The 23,194-nt window shown below is 38.7% G+C and overlaps 1 protein-coding gene across 3 annotated transcripts in view; it reads right to left on the bottom strand.

The window, feature by feature from the left end:
- Positions 1-9,210: 9,210 nt before the first annotated feature.
- Positions 9,211-23,194, bottom strand: part of LOC310903471 (uncharacterized protein) — a 92,042-nt gene continuing 78,058 nt past the window's right edge. Inside the window, exons 4-5 of one of the 3 annotated variants that reach the window (XM_083846782.1) lie at positions 11,226-11,280; positions 9,211-10,539 (exon numbers count right to left, since the gene is read on the bottom strand). In XM_083846782.1, coding sequence (XP_083702908.1) covers positions 10,485-10,539; positions 11,226-11,280 — 110 coding nt within the window. In that variant the 3' untranslated portion in view covers positions 9,211-10,484. The remainder of the gene's footprint in view (positions 10,540-11,225; positions 11,281-23,194) is intronic. The other 2 variants (XM_083846784.1, XR_014587578.1) reach the window with 2 other exon arrangements.

Below are 23,194 nucleotides of genomic sequence, written 5' to 3'. Positions count from 1 at the left end.
TATATTTTTCATACCTCTGCAACTTGAACGTGCTGGTGTGGGTCCTTTGCAACCTTAATGTCACTTTGTTTCATCGCTCTCATGTCCATTCTTACTACTGTTCACAAAAATAGTCTTTCCTAACTTTTTTTAGGGCTTTCATGTATGGTTATATCTGGTCAGCATTATTGTGGACAAGATAGAGTGCAATGGTTCTGAAGTGTGTTTGTTGCTTTTTCATATCCCTATGAAACTTCACATGTAGCTATGAAGATAAGTTCTTATAAGCCACGTGGCATCTAGACCTTTCACCAAAGATAGTGCTGCTCTATTATGCGATACTATTTTTAATATGTATATGTCATTTATTACATATTACGCATATATCATTACATTACATATAAGCATGTTATAATACACATAATAATAATATAGGATTATAATATAATAATGTATTATAAAATAATTGTATTATAATGTATATAATTATATATAATATTACAGATAGATAAAAGTCATAAAAGTACACTTTCCAAAATGCTGTCTTCTTATATAGCAATAAACATCTAGAGGTTACCACCCCCTCTAGAGTCATTGATAATAATAGTCACAAAGAGCTAAATTTGTAATTGTTTCACATATTTCTGTGACCAAATTCATGTACCTTTTTTTTACAGGAACAACCTGTATTTACTATGCTAGTAAGTTTTGGAAAATTCTAGTCTGCAGCTCATTAGAAACATCTTTGGATCAATGCTATCTAAAGAGTTCAGAACACTTGCCAGGTGATCAGATCTGAGGCAGAAGCATTCTGCAGCAGAGCAGGGAATCAAGGTGGGCAGGTGCTTTTCTGCATTGAGGCTTCTCGAGGCAGATGAGGGAGCCACCAGGCCCCAGCAGCCCTCATGAGGGAGGTTGAGGAGGCTTTGGCGGAGCCAAAAGTCCCCTCCCTGCTGTGAAAAGGCAGCCCATAAGGGAGCGAGAGCGACCAGGAGTGCAGCGAACAGGGTGGGTAAACAGGGCATGGCGCATCAGTCAGGCCATGGCACATGAGTTTGCTCAGGCAGGGCAACCGGGGAGGGCAGAGGATCCGTCCCCACTGAGGAGACCGGCTCACCTGCTGGCTGCCTCCCAGACAGAAAACCCAGCCAGGCTGCATGCACTCACCAAAGCACTTGAGAAAAAGTCCGTGGCCACCCAGACCGAATGCCTTCCCAAAGATGTGGCTGTTCAGGTCTCTGGATGCAGGGAGTGCCTGAGCCTGTTGCTGTCAAAGGAGGGTGGCAGAGATACTGCCTGCGTGAAGTGCGATCTGGTCAGCCTGGTGGCAGAGCTCAAGGAGGGGGTGGAGAGATGAAGGATGAAGGATGTTTAGGTGGAAACAGTTAGAGAGACCTGCTGCTCCACCTGAACTGTCACAAGTCCATAGGGCCAAATGAGATCCACTCAGGGGTGTCAAGGGAGTTGCTGGATGTGATTGCTGAGCCACTTTCCATCATCTATCAGTGGTCATGGTCATCCGGAGAAGTCCCAGATGACTGGAGACTTCCTAATGTGATGCCCATCTATAAGAAGGGTCGTAAGGAGGATCCAGGACATTAAAGGCCTGTCAGCCTGACCTCGATGCCAGGGAAGGTGATGGAACAGGTCATCTTGAATGCAATCAATGTATGCAGGGCTACGGGGGAATCAGGCTCATTCAGCATGGGTTCATGAAAGGCAAGTCTTGCCTGACCAACCTCATCCCTTTCTATGACCAGGTGACCTGCTTTGTGGATGAAGGAAAGTCTGTGGATATAGTCTACCTAGACTCTGGCAAGGCCTTTGACACAGTCTCCCACAGTATTCTCCTGGAGAAGCTGGCAGCCTATGGCTTGGACAGGTACACTCTTTGCTGGTTTAAAAACTAGCTGGACAGTTGAGCCCAGAGAGTGGTGGTGAACAGAGTGAAATCCAGCTGGTGACCGGTCACCAGTGGCGTTCCCCAGGGGCCGATGTTGAGGCCCATCCTTTTTAATATCTTTACTGATGTTTTGTATGAGGGAATTGACTGCACCCTCAGTAAGTTCGCAAACTTAAGTTGACAACACCAAGTTGGGGGGAAGTGTTGATCTGCCGGAGGGCAGAGAGGCTCTCCAGAGGGACCTGGACAGGATGGGTTGAGGGGCAGAGGCCAATGGGATGAGATTCAACATGGCTAAGAGCCGGGTCCTGTACTTTGACCACAACAACCCCATGCAGCAGTGCTACAGGCTTGGGGCAGAGTGGCTGGAAAGCTGTGCAGAGGAACAGGATCTGGGGGTGCTGGTTGCTGCTTGCCTGAACATGAGCCAGCAGTGTGCCCAGGTGGCCAAGAAGGCCAACGGCATCCTGGCCTGTATCAGGAATAGTGTAGCCAGCAGGACAAGGGAGGTGATTGTCCCCCTCTACTCTGCTCTGGTGAAGCCGCATCTCGAATACCGTGCTCAGATTTGGGCCCCTCACTACAAGAAGGACATTGAGGCCCTGGAGCATGTCCAGAGCAGGGCTACGAAGCTGGTGAAGGGCCTGGAACTCAAGTCCTATGAGGAGCAGCTAGGGAACTGGGGTTGTTTAGTCTGGAGAAGAGGAGGCTCAGGGGAGACCTCATTGCTCTCTCCAACTACTTGAAAGGAAGTTGTGGGGAGCTGGGGGTTGGTCTCTTCTCACAGATAACTAGTGCTAGGACTAGAAGGAATGGCCTCAAGTTGTGTCAGGGGAGGTTTAGTTTGAAAATGAGGAGACATTTCTTCTCAGAAAGCACAGTCAGGCTTTGGAATAGGTTGCCCACAGAAGTGGTAGAGTCACCATTCCTGGAGGTGTTCAAGGAAAGGTTGGACATGGTGCTAAGGACATGGTTTAGTGGGTGATGGTGGTGGTAGGGTGGTGGTTGGACCTGATGATTTTGGTGGTCTTTTCCAACCATTATGATTCTATGATTCTAAGACCAAATCTGCCAAAAAAAAAAAAAAAAAAAAGTTAGCTGAATTATTATACATACCTCGACAGTCTGGAGGAATGTGCTGAGAAGAACCTCATGGAATTCAACAAGAAAAGGGACAAGACCCACCTCTGGGATGGACCTGTCCCCTGGTGCAGGCTGTTCTTGCCTGATGACAGAGCAGCTCTGCAGAAAGGCCCTGGTGAACACCTCATTAAAAATTAACCAGCAATGCCCCACAGAAGCGATGAAGTCTATGAGACTACAGGGCTGTCAGGGCTGGAGCATTTGCCCTGGGAGGAGAAGCTTCTGGAGCAAGGCTTGGTCATTCTGGGGCACTGCAAGGCTGTACCATCTCCATCCTTGGGGTTTTTCAGGGTCAACTAGGTCAAATGCTGAGCAACCTTGTCTGATCCCAGTGCTGCCCCTGTGGAGGTTGGACCAGAGACTTCCTGAGGTCCACTCCTGCCTTCATCATTTATGGTTAGATGAAAAAGAAATCCACATAGTCCAGCACCGTGTTACAGGGAGACTCATGACAAATCTAGAACCAAAGGGAGCAGCACAGTATCCATGACTTTTCCACATTTTAATGCAGATGTATCTCAGGTGCTGATACTTTCTCTGTGGTCTTTCTATTTCAATTCTATTGCTTAGACACTTAACTCCATGACCGTCTGAAGAAGATTGTGCTTTCTGTTGAAATGATCATCTGTTGAGAGTTTTCTCCAGTGGAACATAGACTGCATAGGCAGGAATGAGACAACACAGGCAGCACTACCTACTCTCTGTTCTTTGGTTCAAATTGCTGTCGCAACTGACAGTCTTTTAACAGCTTGTTTCAGTGCAGGTCAATGCTAAGGAGGAAGTCATGATATTCAACTTCATCACTAGTTTCTCACCTTCATGTCCAGAGATGTAAAGATCTATGAATAGCTGGGAAACAACCTCTGGATGTCAGACTGATTAATTAGTGAAGTTTGCATTCACCACTGGATACCAAGTGACCTGTCAGATTAATTGCCACTCCCTCAAAAAGCTATTTCTCTTCCAGTGCCTCTTTCCAGAGTCCCTACGATGTGCCTCATGTAACGTGGGGATCTCCCAAGAAGCAGTGTTAGGGATCATGGAAGAGGGAACATCCACTTTCTTTTTCTTTTAAAAACATGGGATGAAAAACAAATTCAATTTTTCTGAGTGTTTCAATTGATGGCCAGAAAAATGGAATCAGTTACTCATTAACAGCATTGAAGTAATCTTTAACAAAGTAAAAGGCAGAGTTTCCCAGTTATGTGACCAAAGTTAGAAACTGCCATCATTACAGTGTTATGGTATGCAATAACAATGTCAATAACTTAATAAAGAAGTTTAATTCTGAATATATGATTATTTCCAGTAATAACCTGGGTCTCATAGAATGGTTCAAATCTCGCCTCCTAAATAATTGAAAAAGTGGGAATCAAATCCTCTATTCCAGGTTTTATGCTAGGCCTTGTCAACATAAGACTGGACTCAAATGACAGCTTAATCATACGTTCTGGAAACAGTCTTGATTTCAGGCTCTCAGACTGCCTTTCTGACAGTATAGTGGTCACCAGAATTTGATTTAAATTATTGCAGATAGTAACCTGAAATGTACATAGTTCTGCCATGAGCTAAGTGTGCTTCTGCCCCCTTCCATGTTCTTTTTAAGGGTTTCTCCTTGCTATTAAAGCTCAATAGCTTCATCCATTTGTAGGCCACAGTGAAATTATAGTATCCCTTATCCCAGCTATATTTTATATTCCAGCCCTCTTTCAGTGTAATTCTGTACTTTTAACATCGCATTCTTTTTCTTTTCTTTATGTTCATCTTTTTATTTTCTGTGGTGAATTTACTTTACTCTAATACTGCTTTTGCCTGAGTGAAAACAATGTTATTATGTTCTTCACAAGAAAAAGCTCTTGATTTTATTGAAAGGTTTTTTGAAAGCTGAAAACATTTAGTAGCTGAGTGGAAGCTGTTGGTATGTCAGTATTCAAGATTACAGACAGGCTGAATTCCTCCAAATGAGGTCAGAAGTTACACAGATATAAAGATACATTCATTTCTAGATTTTTCTGTTAAATTGTGTTTTTTCTCCAAAACAGGATAGGTTTGTACAGATGGCTATACAGACAAACCAAAGTTCACTCACCATATGAGATGAACATAAACAGTATAAAAGCAAACAGATCTCAGAATAAATATTAGACCTTTTCTTGTAATTTCAGTGAGAGCTGTTCAGGAGGTGATATGGATTTTCCCGTATTTTCAGAATTCAAGATTCCTGTGCCTCATCCTGAGACAGACAGAAGGATCTGTGGTGATGAGCAGGATGCTGATGTGTCTGTGAATCTAACAGCAGGTCTGCAGCAGGGTGACAGGTCAGCCATCCCACATGCCTGGGGTTGGTAGGGTATGGCAACCTGCACCAACACAACACATCCTGCTAGGTGTTGGAAAGACCATGCAGGCACCACCTGATCATCAAACCTAGTGAGGAGACCTTTGAGAGGAGAATAGTTTGGTATGACAGCTGGGCTTTAAGAGATGTAATAGTGGATATAATTGCTGGCAGGACCGGTTTCTTTTTTAAATTGGAAAAGCCAACTTTTTCACTGAAACAGGGAGCATTTAATCAATGGCAGAGATAGGCAATCTGCATCATTCGCAAATTCAAGACAAAAGTTACTTTTTTATCTGTAAAAAGACAGTTAGCAAATATGTATTAAGTTGATTGTCATGATTCAGTCAAATTATATAAGCAGATTTTCAGACAAGAGTAATTACAATTCCTTTGAATATTGTGTATGGGCTTCTATTTTAGATAAAACATCTTTTAAAATTATGAAGAATATTCTTAATAAAATTGTATTTCCTGTGTCAGAAAAGATAGCATTCTGATGCAAGAATTACTGAAACCTAAAACACTGATTTTTTTTTTAACCTGTTTTAAACATGATCAAGCAAAGTTTAGTTAAATACAACAGGCCACTAGAGCCAGAATGCTCAGACTCATCACCATCAAGAAAGTCTTTTAGTGATCTCTGGTTTAGCAATGTTGGAACTTTAATTAATCAATACTATGGTGCATAATGACCAGCTGCAACAACCTTTCTGAAAGGTACAGGTCCACAAAATTTCATTTTTGAGCCAGACATAACCATAACAATTAATAACCATCATTAACATTATAAAGCCTTTCAAGTGTTTGTATCCAACCTGTTAACTGAGCTAATTAGTGACATTCAAGAAAACTCTCAGACAACTGGGCTGTCCCAGTGCCCTTCACAACAGTTCTGCAGAGGCAAAACAATGTTTCTGTTTATGATGGAGATCTCTGTGAACAAGACTTATTCTTGTGCATTGTCGTAGCATCATAAGATAGAGAATTTTTATTAACTTTTTCCTGCCCACCCGCTAATATACACACGACCTCTAATACATAACTTTACCAATTAATGTTCTTACATTTTTTTTTTCCAGGCAGGCAGGCAGACAGATTATCCACAATCTCTTTGAAGTGACCACATGATGGGATTTCAGGAATGTATTTCACATCTACCAAAAGCCATTCTTGCATTATCTTAACCATATTAAGAATATAGATCAATTGGATCACAAGGAGGATGATTAGCAGAAACCACAAAGTGACAATTAAAAGAATGGCACATGTTTATCCTGAAGACAAGAAGAAATAAAAGGCTGTTGCAAAAAGGAATGCATTGTTTTCCAGGCCCATGGGACATGGACAAAGGGACATAAGGACAAAACGTAATGGACGTAAACTGTCCTGAGGTACTTAAATAAGGTATCGGACAGACTTTGAGACATTCAAAGCTTCAATATGATCATATCATCAGATGCATTCCAGGGTCTCTTGTTTCTCCCTAGTAGAGCTTTTCCCAGTTTTAGTACCTTCTTTGAGACAGATGACAGCCAAATCCATGCCTTCTTTAAAGAAGTCTCATTATACTCAAGGCTCTATAATCACATCTTCAAGAAATTTGAACCACTCCTTCCCTTTTTCTGATATTAGCAAGATATTTCCACGTAGATTGTTTTCAGTTTGTAGCTAGTTTACCAGTCCATAAAATACACAATAGTTTGCAGTAGAGATCTCATCTTTTTCCTTTTTCAAGGAAACATCCATAATTGCTAATATTAAATGTTGTCAGATTGAATGGTTCCTGACTAACAAATTCTGAGCTCAGCTTCTTTGTGCAGTGCAAACTTCATGCAGCTACTCTTTCCAGAACCAACTCCACGGCTGCCTGTGTTGCTATGTTATTTTCCATCTTGAAAAGTTGAGCAGAGAGCCACAGAGAGGAAAATTTAAATGAAAAAATTCCTAATGCAGTCTAGCTATGACATGATTACAACTAGGTTAAATGTATTAGTTCTCCACATATTACACTAGAGGTCATACAACATCTAATTTATTTCCTTGACTTTCACATTTCACACTCCCCTGAATGTAATTTCTTTCAGTTTTCCCTGCTGTCAGTAATTGGTGTGCCACACATATCTTTTCTCCAACAGACTCAGTGTGATTATACTGGCACTGCATTCTGTGTATCTGTTAAGAACCAGGGACCAAACTCTCCCCCAGGCCTGGTTTCCATTTCTCTCTCTCATTTTCATTCATTTGTTAAGGGCATGAAGTCCTCATATATTTCACATTTAGAAAGGTTAGTACTTTCTTAAGAAGAAGAAGGGAAAAAAAAAATGCACAAAATTGTCAATGGCTGAAGCTGTCTTTCAGACCTCACGTTTTATCTTGGCTTTCACTACCCCCTGCAATGTGTTGCTGTGTTTTCAGTGACGTCTCTTTTAACACAGATGGGGACTTGATCTCATCTTGTGATAAATGGTAGTGAGAGTGAAATGTAAGGTTTGGATTATTTTGTAAGCAGTTATAGGGAAAATGAAATATTGAAGAAGACGAGCTGAAACTTATTTCCTGATCTCAAAGTTTTTGTTGCCTTTGTTACATTCATTAACAGTTTCTCAGGGCCTGCTTCCACCTGTAGCAACCAATTTTATGATCATGAAAGTCTACTGAGTTCCAGTAAGTACATATTTCTTACATCTAGTTTAAAACATAGCAGAGACTCTAAATTATAATATCTTGAATAAAATCCATGCAGGTAGAGCCCCTGTCATTGTTACGCATCTTTAGGTGGTTCAGCCAGCCTGCAATGAAATATTTCTCTTTATAACTCTAACATTCCCTCATGTTAATTTTGTAATGGAAAAAAACAGGATCTCTTTGCACCTGACTTCTCTTTATCAATTTGAATAATTCACACTGTCCCTTGTATTTTAAAAACCTGTATTTTGTTTGTTCAGCATCTGACTGAAATTATTATTATCTTGCTTTCACATTTACAACTGTACATTATGTGAAAAAGACCTTCAGGTCAGTAGAAGGATAGGTTATAAGAAAGAGATGGAATCCATGGGGACATCTATTCCAGAATCCCTTTTTTCTTGGCAAACCCTCCTTTCCCCCATCCCTGCTGCTTTGTGCCAGCAACCCTCTCTGAACCTCATTCTGTGGACTTCTATAGTTGGGAGTTAGATAATAACAATTTTAAGCACGTGAATGACATGCAGTCTGCCCCTCCCCTCCCCTCCCCTCCCCTCCCCTCCTCTCCTCTTCTCTATCCTCCCTTCCTGTAAGGTTTTGACACCATTTCCCCCAGAATTCTCTTGTAGAAACTGGCTGCTCAAGGCCTGGATGGGTGTATGCTTCATTAAATTAATGAAGTCAGGCCCAAAGTGTTGTGGTGAATAGAGATAAATTATGCTGGAGGCCAGTCACTAGTAGTGTACCCCAGGGCTCAGAACTGGGGCCAGGTCTCTTCAATATCTTTATCAGTAAGGACACAGAGATCTAGTGCACACTCAGTAAGTTTGCAGATGACACCAAGTTAGGCATGAGTTTTGATCTGCTCAGGGGTAGGAGGGCTCTGCAGAGGGGTCTGGATAGGCTGGGCCAATGGCCAGAGGCCAACAGCCTGAAGTTCAGCAAGGCCAAGTGCCGGGTGCTGCAGCTGGGGCACAACAACCCCATGCGGTGCTACAGGCTGGGGGAGGAGTGTCTGGAAAGCTGCCCATCAGGAAGGGCCCTGGGGGCACTGATTGATAGCTGGCTAAATATGAACAGGTGGTGTGCTCAGGTGGCCAGGAAGGCCAGCGGCATTCTGGCTTGGATCAGAAATGGTGTGGCCAGAAGGACTAGGGCTAGGGAAGTAACTGTCTGTACTCAGCTCTGGTGGTGCCACACCTGGAGTACTGTGGTCAGTTTTGGGTTCCTCACTACAAGAAGGACATGAAATTTTGTGACATGTCATTATATCATTATATAATATCTATAAATCAATCCTAGCAAGCCATTTGCTTAGATGACAGTTTTATGTGTGTGTGACAGAGTGAATCTAGAATCCTTTCGATGATGATTATTTATTTATTTATTTGTTTGTTTATTAAATAACAGTGAAGTACAGAGTGGAAAACATAATTTTGTAAAATGACAGCATTTTGGCCATTGAATCAATTAATTATTTTTAGAAGCAATATAGATGAATTTTCAACAATATATATAATGTAATTTAATTATAACAAGGAAGTTGGTTTTGCCTGACAGCCTTCTGGAGGGAAATGTGCTCATGTGCCCACAAAGCCAGCTGTCACACTTTTTCCCTCCTCCTATCTCAGACTGTGTAATATAGAATACTTTACTATAGCTAACATATTTCCAGAATCTCAAAGCAATTTGTCTGCAGTTTACTGAGAACTTTTCCAGGTTTTCCAGTTTGAAACAAGCAAACAAACAATAACAAAAATGCCAAAACATCTACAGGCCATTTTGCTGTTTTAAAGGGGTTTGTACAATCAGAAGGTGCTGCTTTAAAAGGCTTTCAATTGATTGCTTTAAATGTTTCAAAGTTAATAAGAGATATTGTTTCTTTGTCATTCTGCTTTTCTGGCAATTGTTGTATACATATATTTTATTGTCAAAATAGAGTTTTTAATAAGATTTTAAAAAATGTTTCCAAGACAGTCTTTTTCATCATACTGTGGAGAAAGAAAATTAACATTTATTTATTTATTTATTTATTTTTAAAGGAAGAAAATATTTTAAAGGAAGGTACTTGTTTTATTCTTTCATACTCAGATCATTTCCAACTTTTTAAAATACACAATTACCAAAAAATGAATTGGGCCAGATTCAACATCACTTTTCTCTAGTTTTACTTTAACTGTTGCTTTTAATATCAACACAAAGGCATAAAGCTAAACTAAGGCAGTACTAATTAAATTCTGATAGCCATATGGCGTAGTAAAAATGTCCATAGGGAAAGAGCTCTAAATTTATTTAGATAAATATATGTTTCCGCCCATCATCACACACAGGGTTATGACTATTCCTGATCCATGGCAGACATCTCATCATACTCATTGAGTTCTGAACATGTGAATTCAGGGTAGCCTGTGTCTCACACAGATCATAATGTCTTTAGCATTGTGCTTTTACTTCTTTATCTTTCTTGACATTGCTGGAGAAATCAGATCTGCAAAACAAGAATGCATAAATAGCTTATTCCTCAGGTTGCTCAGTAGTTCATAGCACCCAAATTCATTCGTGGTGCAGCTCCATCTATTCCCAGTGAAATTAACTGTGGTGAATTTTGCCCAAAGTGTTTAAAAGCTTGAGGAGCCATTAATTTTTGTAAACTTTGGAGGCACTACCAAGATGATAAAGAGAGGATTTAGTGATATAATTTGGAAGGCAATGGATAAGAAACAAATTTAATTAAGGGCAATGGGAATGCATTACAGCAAAGGAAATTTGCCAGTAGATTGATTTAAAAACATATACATATTCTCAGTGCTCTGATCAATTTAACAGTTCAGTAGTCATCAGAACAATGTTGGATCCCACGGTTCAAAGCAATTAAATGCATGTGTTTCAAATACCACAAACATATAAACCAGAAACAGAAAATGGCACAGGTCTGTTTCATTACCAGGTGACTATAGTTTGACATTTTCTCTGGTGTGATGACAACGCCTGGCAAAACATGATAATGTTGCCATTTGATTGTATTATTAAATTGTTACCTCTGATACTCATTGCTTTGTTTTAAAGTCTGTTTAAAACTGATCTGACAAAATTCATTTAAATGCAGAATGTGATTTCAAGATCCTTAAATGTAAATCATATATATGTATATATACACACGCATGATATACATACATGTGTGTTTCCTTGGGTTGTTTTCTTTTCTTTTTTCTCCTTCTCTTCAGGTAAACTGAAATAATGAAGAAAGTAATACAATTTTTGAAGAGCTATATAAAGTGGAAGAATAATTAACAACATAAAAAATGCAGACTCCTATACTATATCATTAGATCAAAAATACTTTAAAACATATATGTATATCTATAGCTCCTAATCTAGGTCCTATTCCATAATGAATTAATATCATTGATTTCCCCATCTAGAAAGACTAGTAAAGGACAAACCAGACATACATGCTCTTGAGAGAAAATGTTGAATGGGGTGTTAAAAAATGAACGAATTAAAAAGGCTACTTACTAGAGACAGGCATAGAGAATTAACGAAGTGTGCTCACTACAGTCCATCAGTTATCACATTGTAGCTATCTGGTGATAAAATCAATATAAATGCCATCTGATAAACAACATTGCTTCCCTGGGAATTCTAACCTCAATATGTCATCATACAGGTATTTAAGGACTGGGCCAAACTGTAGAGAAAACTTAATGTGGCTCTGAGCTTGTAGCTTTGAAAAAAGATTTATTTATACAGCACATATCTGTGTAATACATTATCTTAACGCTTATCTTCTTGAGATGGATCAAGGAGGTTTTATAACCAAGACCTTCCCAACATGCTTCAGTCAAGTGTTCTGCTTTTAATACTGTTAGAAAAATATTTAAATATTAGGTGTTTTAAGAGTTGATTTTCTCTAATATATATTATTTTTCACTGCAAAAAGTGTTTCTGGAGCTGTACAACGAACTTGCTTTTTCATCCTCTCCTTTTTAAAAGTGTCATTTTGTGCAGACTAGTGACCCTGACATTATTCATAAGAAAAAAAAATCCCATCAGTATACGTAGACTGAAGATGAATTTAAGGTAAAATCAGATTAAACTGGAACACAACATGTTTAGATTGAGAAAAACAATTTTTATTTGAATTTCTGCTTTGTGCTGATTTGAGAAGGGCATTGTTTGCAAAGGTCATTATAAGGTATTAAAAGGTATAAAGGTATTAAGGTTAAAGGCATTTGTGGGACAAAAAATAAGAAGAGCCCAAATGAACGCTTTATGTCTTCTAGCAAAGGCTATTATCTGTGTTGTGACCCTTTGAGACTCTAAGATGAAAAGAGACAGATATGAGCAAAAAGACCTGCTTATCTCAGATCTCATTGCCTTTAAAGTGTATAGTAATGAGTCAAATAAAGAAAAAAACAACATAAGAAATAACACTGTATATGATGGTTCTTAATGTTAACATATTCATTTGCAAACGTGACACCCATCTACAAGAAAGGCAAACATGATGCCCATCCATAAGGGCCAGAGGGTAGATCTGGGAAACTACAGGCCTGTTCATTTGACTTCGGTGCCAGGGAAGCTCATGGAGCAGATTATCTTGTGTGTCATCACGTGGCACTTGCAGGGCAACCAGGCAATCAGGCCCAGTCAGCATGGGTTTATGAAAGGCAGGTCTTGCTTGACGAACCTGTTCTCCTTCTATGACGTGCTTAGTGGATGAGGGAAAGGCTATGGATGTGGTCTACCTTGACTTCAGTAAGGCTTTTGACGCTATTTCCCACAGTATTCTCCTGAAGAAACTGGCTACTCATGGCTTGGACTGGCATATGCTTCGTTGGGTTAAAAACTGGCTGGCTAGCCGGGCCCAAAGAGTCATGGTGAATGGAGTTCTTTCCAGCTGGAGGCCGGTCACTAGTGGAGTCCCCCAGGGCTCAGTACTAGGGCCAGTTCTCTTTAACATCTTTATTGATGATCTGGATGAGGGGATCGAGTACACCCTCCAGCCCCTTAATCGTCTTTGTGGCCCTCCTCTGGACCCACTTTAACAGCTCCACAACTTTCTTGTGGTGGGGGATCCAGACCTGTGTGCAGTACTCCAAGTGGGGCCTCACCAGGACTGAGTAGAGGGGGACAATCACCTCCCTCAACCTGCCGGCCACTGCTTTTTTAAAGCAGCCCAGGATGCAGTTGGCCTTCTGGGATGCAAACGCACACTGCCAACTCATGTCGAGCTTTTCATCCATCAGAACACCAAAGTACTTCTCTGCAGGGCAGGTCTCAATGAGTTCTTCTCCTAGTCTGTACTCCTGGGATTTCCCTGGCCCAGGTGCATCACCCTGCCTATAGACTTGTTGAACCTCATTACATTCCCGTGGGCCCACTTCTCAAGCTTGTCCAGGTACCTCTGGATGGCATCCCTTCCTTCTTTTGTATCAGCCACACCACTCAGCTTGGTGTCATCTGAAAATTTGCTGAGGGTGCACTTGCTCCTACTGTCTATGTTGTTGAAGATATTAAACAATATACAAAAACCCAATACACACTGTAATGTAAACTAAAACAAAGAATCAGAGGTCCAACCTAGATGCAAATATTAGCTCTAGGTCGACTATCTTGGGAATCCTTGACACTATAAATAAAAGAGGGAGCATAAATTCCAACAAGACTGTGAAAAGTAGCTATGAAAGCAGGATTTTGTGAATGAATAGTGAAGTTTCTGAAGCTCAGTCATGCTGTGAGATGCTTAACTTCCTAGTGTGAGAGGAAGTCATTTAGCTGGGAGTGAGTTAACAAAGACATGCTTTCATAATTGGAATTTTAAATTGTTTCTCTTATTCTCAAATTATAATCATGCATGGAACCATTAGAGTGAAATATGTTCAGAACATGAGAAAGAAAGAGCTGGATGATTAGCATGTTTTCCCTTCAATGTATAGAGGCAGCAAAAGAAATACAGTGGGTTTTAAAAATTAGAGATAGAATCTTTGAGCGTAAAAAGAAAAAGGCTTTGAAGTATGAAACTTGCTTAAGAAAAATCCATTAGACATTTTTATGCTTAAATAAATAGTTTTACGTTTTCTGAATGTACTTTTTTTTTGTCAAAAAAGACTCAAACTGAAGTTGCCCACAAATGCTTCTTAATTTAGTTGCTTTAGAACATTATTTTGCTACTAAACTAAAATTCAGCATACTTTTTTTTTTTTTTGAGGAATAAAGGACATATTGCGAAGAATGAAAATCAACAGGAGCAAACATGTTTATGAACATTACTGATCACTTGATATATTAATAAGAGTCTTCATCCTCTGCTAATGTACTTTACAAACAACGAAAACATTCTTATTAGGTCTAAGAACAAAGTAGGAATTTCCATTCAATTTCTATATATTCCAGAAAAGCTGAATACTCTGAAAATAGCACTGTCCCTTGTGCATCTGGCAGGACAAGCTGGCTTTACAGGATCGCTGATATAAAGTTGAGGACAAATTATCAGTGTAAAATCTGCTTATTTTAACAGGATGAAATCTTCCATTAGAAATTCTCTAGAAAGCTGCTTCAGAGCAGACAGTCAATAATTCTGTGCATGAGATATGCATAAAACCTGGGAACTATAACATTTTCATTCATATTTATGCTTGGTTTTGAGATATGGGCATCAGCTGAAGGACATCTTGTCTCTTTCCTGTCATTAACTGCTGTGGAAAAAACCAGTACCACAGGCTGGCCCTGCTACATGGCTTATGTGGATGATAGGTCTGATGGTGTTTCCATTAAGAATTCTAAAGAAACTCTTATGGAGAAGAGCTGTAAAAACATTAAGGGTAATGTTTTGAACAGATGTTAATTTAAAATGTTAAAATAATTTATAATTATTTCTTACTTCTTTCAATGTATGATTATTTCTTCTTTCAATTTTAAACTTCTTTCACGGAAAATGAAGAATTAATATTTGAATAAAATCTTCTGTGTCTCTTTAATAAGGGGCTAACTTTTTCATATTTCTATAGTTTAAGATTTTGTTTTCTAATATTTAGGCCTCACTTGCCTTGTGTCTGTGTTACTACTTGAACTAATTTCATTAGTCAACTGTAAAAGCCAGAGGACAGCACCCAAAGCAAAATGTAGGGTGTTTATAGTGCATTATTATGGAACTTTCTGTTCTGATGGAAGATAATATCACTCTCATTGATAGTGGTTATTATAATTTTGGAGGATAAGCTTTGCACACTCAAACATCAAAGTAGATTTCAGCACTTAGCAGACCATCATCTTAAATTTGTGGAATCTGTTTTTCTATTCATACCCTTGCTGAGAGCAGTCATTTAATAGTTGGTCCTTATTCCACAATTACCTATTCTAGCTACTGATAGATTCTGTTCATGAAAGTACAGGTGTAAGGGTATGTGGAAGGACAGTGCCTGCTCCTTTAAGGATATCTGGCCAGTGGCCTTTTTCAATGTAAAAAAAAGTGATAAGAAAAAGTGAAAGCTATTCAAAAGAACATGCAGGGACACAAACCTGACCAGCCAATGAACACGATCATAACATCTCTTCACAATGTATATGTAGAGAGTAGTGTTAAGAAAAAAAATGCCATTTTGTATATCCATATCAACATGCCAAGCACAAATTAGATGTGCTTACTGTTGCTGTCCCAGTGTGCCTCACTTCAGCTCTAGGGCCATGAGTTTGAGATGTTCCTCTGGGTGCATGCTGAAGGCTTCTTTCAGTGAATATAATCTGATTATCCACTTCGCACCACCAAATTAACTATTTTATTTAGTACTAGGCAGCCTAATTACAATGCAATCAGTAGGCTAAACTTAGTGTTTGTGGTGGAACCAGATGATTGCCAGAGGTTTCTTCCAACCTCAACAATTCCGTGATTCTATGAATTATATTTTTACCTTTTGTGAAGCTAATATTTGTATGTGTTGGCCACTAATTCCATCAGGTTTTGGTTTAGGTTACCATTTTAAATGAGCCAGAGCAGGCCTTTGCATTATGCATTTGAGCAACACTGGGTTGTACACCTCTTGCATACCAAATTTTTACTTTGACAATAGTTCAAAGACACTGAGACAGGAATGGACAGAAACCATAGCTGCTGCTCTTATTATATGGCATTTTCACTTTAACATGTAGTGGCCATATCTAATTACAGAAACCCTTCTTGATTTTTGTCAGACCCTCCTCCCCCCCCCCCCCCCCGCCCCCCAATAAATAAATAAATAAATAAATAAATAAAAATCCTAAAGGAAGCCATGTCTTGCTGCAAAAAGATTTCTTTGCTCAAGCCCAGCTTCTGAATTTCTTTTCTCCTCCATTTCTGCTACTGAAAAGGAACATCACGACTATGGTCATTTGTCCATCTGACTGTAAAGGGTAGTCTATGGTTCCAGTTTAATTTAGCTAAAGGGAAGATTTTTGTCACTGTATACCAGAAAAGAACTTTCGAAATATACAAGAAAAAAAAAAAAAAGTCTGCTCAAATCTGTTTACAAAATCTCAACCACTGTTACTATAATGTAAAAGCTTTATGATTTCTATGTACTTTAGTCTGAAACGTTTACTGTCACTATTGCAGTTTCCAGTTACAATGAAGTGAGGCAGAAAATAGAAGTATAAGGAAGTATTTGAGTAATTAAGTTTGAACTATTATTTGAAAGGTTCTGTTATTTTAATAAATATTTAGTCCTAGCAACATGGATTTTTAATTGATCTTTATTATTTTTTTTTTTCCCCGGACATTCCTCATCAAATTCTAATTGCTGTTTTAAATCAATAGGGAATATAAAGAATAATGTGCAGTGGTTGTGGGAGATTGCTAAACTACACCACTCAAACACTCTTAATAAAGTATTTTTAACAGCTCTTTTTTCAGAAAGGAAACGTGAAATTTGTATTATATACTGTAAACTCTTTTTCAAAGCTCCATGATAATAAACCAATAAGCCCTCACTAACAATTTAGAGTTTACATCCATGTTAGATGAATGTAGATTGTTAAAAGCTTTCCATATCAATTAAGCTAATTAAATAACTTCATATTACTTAAATAAAGTTTTCTCGTTGCTTATAGAAAACCTCTTCCGGGATCCATGCAAATGCATGGGTTGTTTAGAAAAATCAAAATAAATCTTTATGATCCATCTATATTGTTTTAATAAGTATTATATTTATGTTCTGAGTCTGGCAGGGATGGAGTTAATTTTCTTCATAGCAGCCCACACAGTGCTGTGCTTTGCATCTGTGACTAAAGTAGTATTGAAAACACAGCAGTATTTTGTTCATTTCTCTCCTTGCACAGTTCTGATTATTTTTTCTACATTTTTTTCCTTTCTTTTCTTTTTCCCACTCTACCTCCCCAGCAAGCAGGCTGTGGTGGGCAAGAAGGTGGGATGGGACATAGCCAGGACTGCTGACCCCAGCTGACCAAAGGGACATTCCATACTACATGTTGCCATGCTCAGAAATAAGAATTCAAGGAATGGAGGAAAAAGTGGGTGAACATTCATAGTTACGGCACTTTACTTCCTAAGTAACCTTTATGTGTTCCGAGGCCCAACTTTCCAGGAAATGGGAAATGTATTTTGATGGGAAGTAGTGAAATAATTTCTCCTTTTGCTTTACTCATACAGCTGTACTTCACCTATTAAACTGTTTTTAACTCTATCTGTGAGTTTTCTCTCATTCGTGGATTAAAGTCAATTATTTTTTTATTTATTTTTAGTACAGAATCAGAACATAATGCAGATTTTTTTTTTTTTTACGTTATGTTTTTTTTTCTTTTTTTTTTTTTCCAATTTGCATGTAATTTGTTACTGGCAGATTTGTATCAGCTGTACAATTTGTGCATATAAAAATATATATGTATGTGTTTTTTAATAGAAGATTCATGTTCAAAATCAGTGATGATCATATGGAATGAGAGGAGCTAGAACTCCATAAGGGAAAAATATCTTTATAACAACATGTTCAAGACTGTACAATCTTCAAGGTACCATACTTCATACTTCAAGGTACTCACCTGCTAATAATAAAACAGTATTTATAACATTAAAAATGTATTTTCAGTTTTACAAAATGGGTAACTCTGAACGGCAAATTCTAGTAGGAACACCTGAATGTTCTTCCTAGCAATGTGTTTTGTGTCTGACTTTGGCCTGGAGTAAACTGGATGAAATATGTTGTAGATAGATATTATTTTTCTTTTCTTTCAAATTTTCTTTTTTTTGGCCTTGAGAAGAACCAGAAAGTGCTGTAATAAGGTTTCATAATGCTATTAAAATATTTTTTACTGAAGAAAATATAATTGACTTTAGAGGTAATCTAATGACTTCACTGTAATTACTGAAATAAGCAAAAGCTTACTTTTATCTCATAAATTATCTTCTTAAATTAGTAGTTCACATTCCTGCATCACCTTAGTTAAGTAATACTTTATTATTAGTATGTCTGAACATGAGAAACACACATTTCAATGTCAGGTTGTAGTTTTGACATGCAAACATATTTTTGCCAAAAGTAATGAATAAATTGAAGTAGATTTGGGGCAGGCAGATACCATCCTAGCAAACTAAACAGGAAAAGCTTTCTCTAAAGTATTAGCATTACTGATAAATATTCACTGATCTTTAGATATTATGGAAGTTTCTTTACACTTAGGGATTACAAAGGGAGAAGTCATTTATCCACATTCTTTGCTGGTTCAAGTGCAAATAAAGTAATGGAGCAGAGAGAAAAACATTTTAAATAAGTTGGTACTCCATATTAGTTGGCATGCAGGATGTGGGGCATTTCCCTATTTCCCAGTTTCTTTCTTTTTCAGAGTCTCTAATTACGGAATCATCTAGATCATGACACTTCTCTTGCACCACCCTCTTTATATATCCATGTGTGCCAGTGGGACTACTAGGTGTCTATACACGTTACTGGTTTTTAATGTGGTCTTTGTCTGGAAAATGTATTCATAAAAGCTAGGTCTGTAGTATCTCTAGCTTCTTTGAAGAGCATGAAATTCTGCTATATAAATTGTATTTTATGAAGATTTTTTTTTCCCATTCACTTTTCTTCTACTGTCTACCATCCAGATCTGTATAGTGGAATCTTGTTCTGAAATAACATAGCACTGAATATGTCTGATATACTTTATCTAGATTTTTTTATACCTTGGCAAAGTAAAAAATGGGAAAATTAACCCTTCTCTTGGCCTTAAATGACTTAGGAAAAAGAATTCATTAGTTTGAGTAGGAGTGATTATGGTGTCTCAGCACTGACTTTGGACTCCACTGGTATTACACAATATTTGGTAAGATCCTGCTCAAAGCTCTGATATGGCTCCTGAAATTCCCAAATGTTAATACTCCTTAGCATGAACTGGGCACCGGAGGAATGGTCTATCCTGAACCTCATGAGCTGGGTGTAAACATCTGTGCATATCCAGAGGTCATTGTATTCATTTGTCATGCCTTAAGACATTGAAGAGAAGAATCCACGGTTGCAAGAACCATGAGTCTTAGTACCTCACTGTAAACTGAAATTTGGACAGAGCATTCCTGTAGTGAGTCTAGCCTTAACAGCCTTGAACTACCATCTTTGGTGTATATGTAGGAGTTCAAATACTCTTCTTCCAGCCTGATAGCATCGGTTTTGGCACTAAAGGTTAATATGTTGGTTTAGTTCTGAAATAAATTTGTTACGCTTAGTCACCTCTGAGTTTAACATACAGGACATAAGACAAATTAAAATGCAGGCCTAATGGAAGGGGAAGGGGAAGGGGTAAGGAAAGAGGAAGGGGAAGGGGAGAGGGAGATGGAGGGGAAGGGAGGGGAAGGGAAGGGAAGGGAAGGGAAGGGAAGGGAAGGGAAGGGAAGGGAAGGGAAGGGAAGGGAAGGGAAGGGAAGGGAAGGGAAGGGAAGGGAAGGGGAGGGGAGGGGAGGGGAGGGGAGGGGAGGGGAGGGGAGGGGAGGGGAGGGGAGGGGAGGGGAGGGGAGGGGAGGGAAGGGAAGGGAAGGGAAGGGAAGGGAAGGGAAGGGAAGGGAAGGGAAGGGAAGGGAAGGGAAGGGAAGGGAAGGGAAGGGAAGGGAAGGGAAGGGAAGGGAAGGGAAGGGAAGGGAAGGGAAGGGAAGGGAAGGGAAGGGAAGGGAAGGGAAGGGAAGGGAAGGGAAGGGAAGGGAAGGGAAGGGAAGGGAAGGGAAGGGAAGGGAAGGGAAGGGAAGGGAAGGGAAGGGAAATCTTGACTTTTTTTGATGACTCCCTAAGAATTCAGTATGGTGTTTTAATTCACAGAGAGAGTTTCAAATTCATACCTATGGTTTCAAAGAAGGTAAGCTTGAAATGCCTTAAATCTGTAGTGATCTGCAGACATACCCATTGATTCACTGGATTCTGGTTAAATTCAGTTTTTTTGGTGTTCCTTTTTAAATATGGTCAATATCTATAGCTTAATTTATTCCGTCAGTATAGTTGTGATGATGATGGTGGTTACAAAGTAGGCTAATGATGAAAACATGCAGAATAACTGCCTAATTAAAGTCACTGCACTTTTTGATGTTTTCCTTAATTGGTCCTGGGGGATATGTGGAGGATGTTGAATTATCATGCTGATTAGAAATTAAGGTGCTACTGTAGTTTGGATTTTATTTTGGAGACGAAGATAGCGGCAGCTGGGTAGTCATCAGAGGATAGGAGCAATGAGCCCATCATATGGTCATTTTTAATCAGTTTGTCAAGACACGTTCTTTCTTTTCACCCCTCCTGTAAGCTAATTGTGGACCTCCTAAGAAGTAATGATTTTACATCTTCATGAGTTTGTTTGGGTGTGCAGAGTGAGAGGCACCTGGAAGGAGAAGAACTGAGATGTAAGTTTATAAAGGATAATAAAAAGATATTCACAGCAGATTACTTTAAATATTTTCCCAATAAAATAAAAACCAAACCTTAGCTACTGAGAGTGTATTATTCCTTACTCATTTCCACTTAGTGCAACTTTAACATGCACCAAAAGAAACCCTAAACTTCAAAGAAACCTTTTAATGCAGGTAAAAAAGTTGTTGTTGGAAGTTTGGCTGATTTTATTAGAAACAGAGCTCATCCATGTATTTTGCAACGAGTACTTTTATGCTGTGAGACTATTCTATCATAAACATGGATTCCACGCTTCATTTTATAGCAGTATGCAAAACAGAGCTGTCTGAAATTGTAGCAGCTGTTTCCCAGAAGGAAGAACATTGTGGTTTAACTTTGGTAGGCATCTAACCATCACACTGAAAGGAAAGTGAGTGAGTGCTCACTCACTCCCTAGACAGTGACATAGGGAAGAAAATCTGAAAACTAAAAGTGAGGGAACTCATGGGCTGAAATAAAGACAGTGTAATAGGTAAAGCAAAAGCTGCGTGCTCAAGCAAAGCGAGATAAGGAATTCATTCATTACTTTCATTTGGCAGACAGATATTCAGACATTTTCAGGAAAGCAGGACTCATGATGTATAATGGTTACTTAGGTTATGCCATCATTCCAAGTGTTTCCCCCCTCTTTCTCCTTTTTCCCTAGCTTTTATTGCTGAGCGTGACCTCATATGGCATGGCAATATCCCTTTGGGTATGCTGCCCTGGCTGTGTCCCCTCCCAGCTTCACATGCACCCCCAGGCTCCTTGCTGGCAGGGCAGCCTCAGGAACAAAAATGTCGTTGGTTCTGTGCAAGCTCTGCTCTGCAAGAACTAAAACCATCGGTGTGTTACCATGACTATTTTCATCCAAAGTACAAAATGGAGCATTTTTTGAATCTCTACAATGAAAATGAATTCTATCCTAGTTAAAACCTTAACACCTGAGTTATTGGCACTATTTTAAACATAAACCCCCAAAATGACATAATACCTGCTACTATAAAGAAAATTAACTCTGTCGCAGCCAAAATCAGTACACTGGAGTAATGTGTGTGTGCATGTAGTGAGAAGGGGTCAAAGAGAGTGATATGCATGAACTCCCCTTGCACCCACATGATGTTTAGCATTCCCACCATGGTTTAAGTGTGTGTAAAGCACAATATCCTGTGACCTCGTGGCTTCAACTGATGATGATTTTTCATTACTTTCACTACCCACAAATTTTCCACTAATTTTTGCGTATTCCTATTCACCCTTCTCCTGCCATTTAGAATTTTATAGACCTCCACTATGTCTCAAAAATAGAATCTCCCAAAATAAAGACTCTCTAAATGAAGTTTTATCATGCTTTTCAGTGATACCAGCAGTCATGGACAACACACTGGAAATTAAATTAGAAAATTCAGGACTAAGCAAGTCTAATGACTTCTCAGCAAAACTACTTATCACTCTTCTGTAGATCAGGTAGAAGAAGGATTTAAAACATGTCTTTCTCGTGAGTTAAATATGAATTATGAAACATATTTTTTGTGGAGCATCTCAAGAAGCATTAATTTAGGGCCCACTGAAAGTTATTTTAAATTTGTGTCAGTTAGATTATAGCTGTAGTAATTGATGTCAAGGAGTCCCAGTGTTTCTGATTAGCTGTTAATAAAAGAATGTAAGGATGGTGGGCTTCAGTTACTGGAACATCAACTACATAAGCTGCTTTTTTTTTTTTTTCTTTTCTTTTTCTTTCTTTCTTTTTTTTTCCCCCTTAGCAAGCAAATAATCTTTAATTATATGTGTTCAGAAAATTGAATATTAAAGTACATAACATGTTAATGATTTTGTTGTGGTAGTTGTCGTTACCACATTTCAGAAAAAAAAAAAAAAAGTGGACTGGAAATGTTTTCATTTAAAACTAATTGGAAAAGCTTTTCTTAGATGAAAAATTCCAAACAATAGCTTTAATTGAGTGAACACTTGCTCAGAGCTACATTTTCTAATATGAGCAACTAAAATTAGAATTCAGACACGATAATGCTAGATTTGCAATTTAATATAAGACCTTTAGGAATCCTGACAGTTTGCTCCAGGGCATAAAATAACAGTTGCCACTTTAAGTGATAAAGTTTTCTGCTATTATCATCATAACACTTATGGAACTATGGCAAAAAGTGACAGAATAAGTCTTTACAGAAACAAAGGACATGGTCAACAACCTTCTACTAGCAGATAAAAGCTTCATGTCAAGTGATTTCAATGACC

This window comes from Anser anser (assembly GCF_964211835.1).
Source record: "Anser anser genome assembly, chromosome: 8".
Taxonomy (NCBI): Eukaryota; Metazoa; Chordata; class Aves; order Anseriformes; family Anatidae; genus Anser; species Anser anser.
Note: the sequence above shows the minus strand (reverse complement) of the source record. Positions and strands in the feature narration are given on the sequence as shown.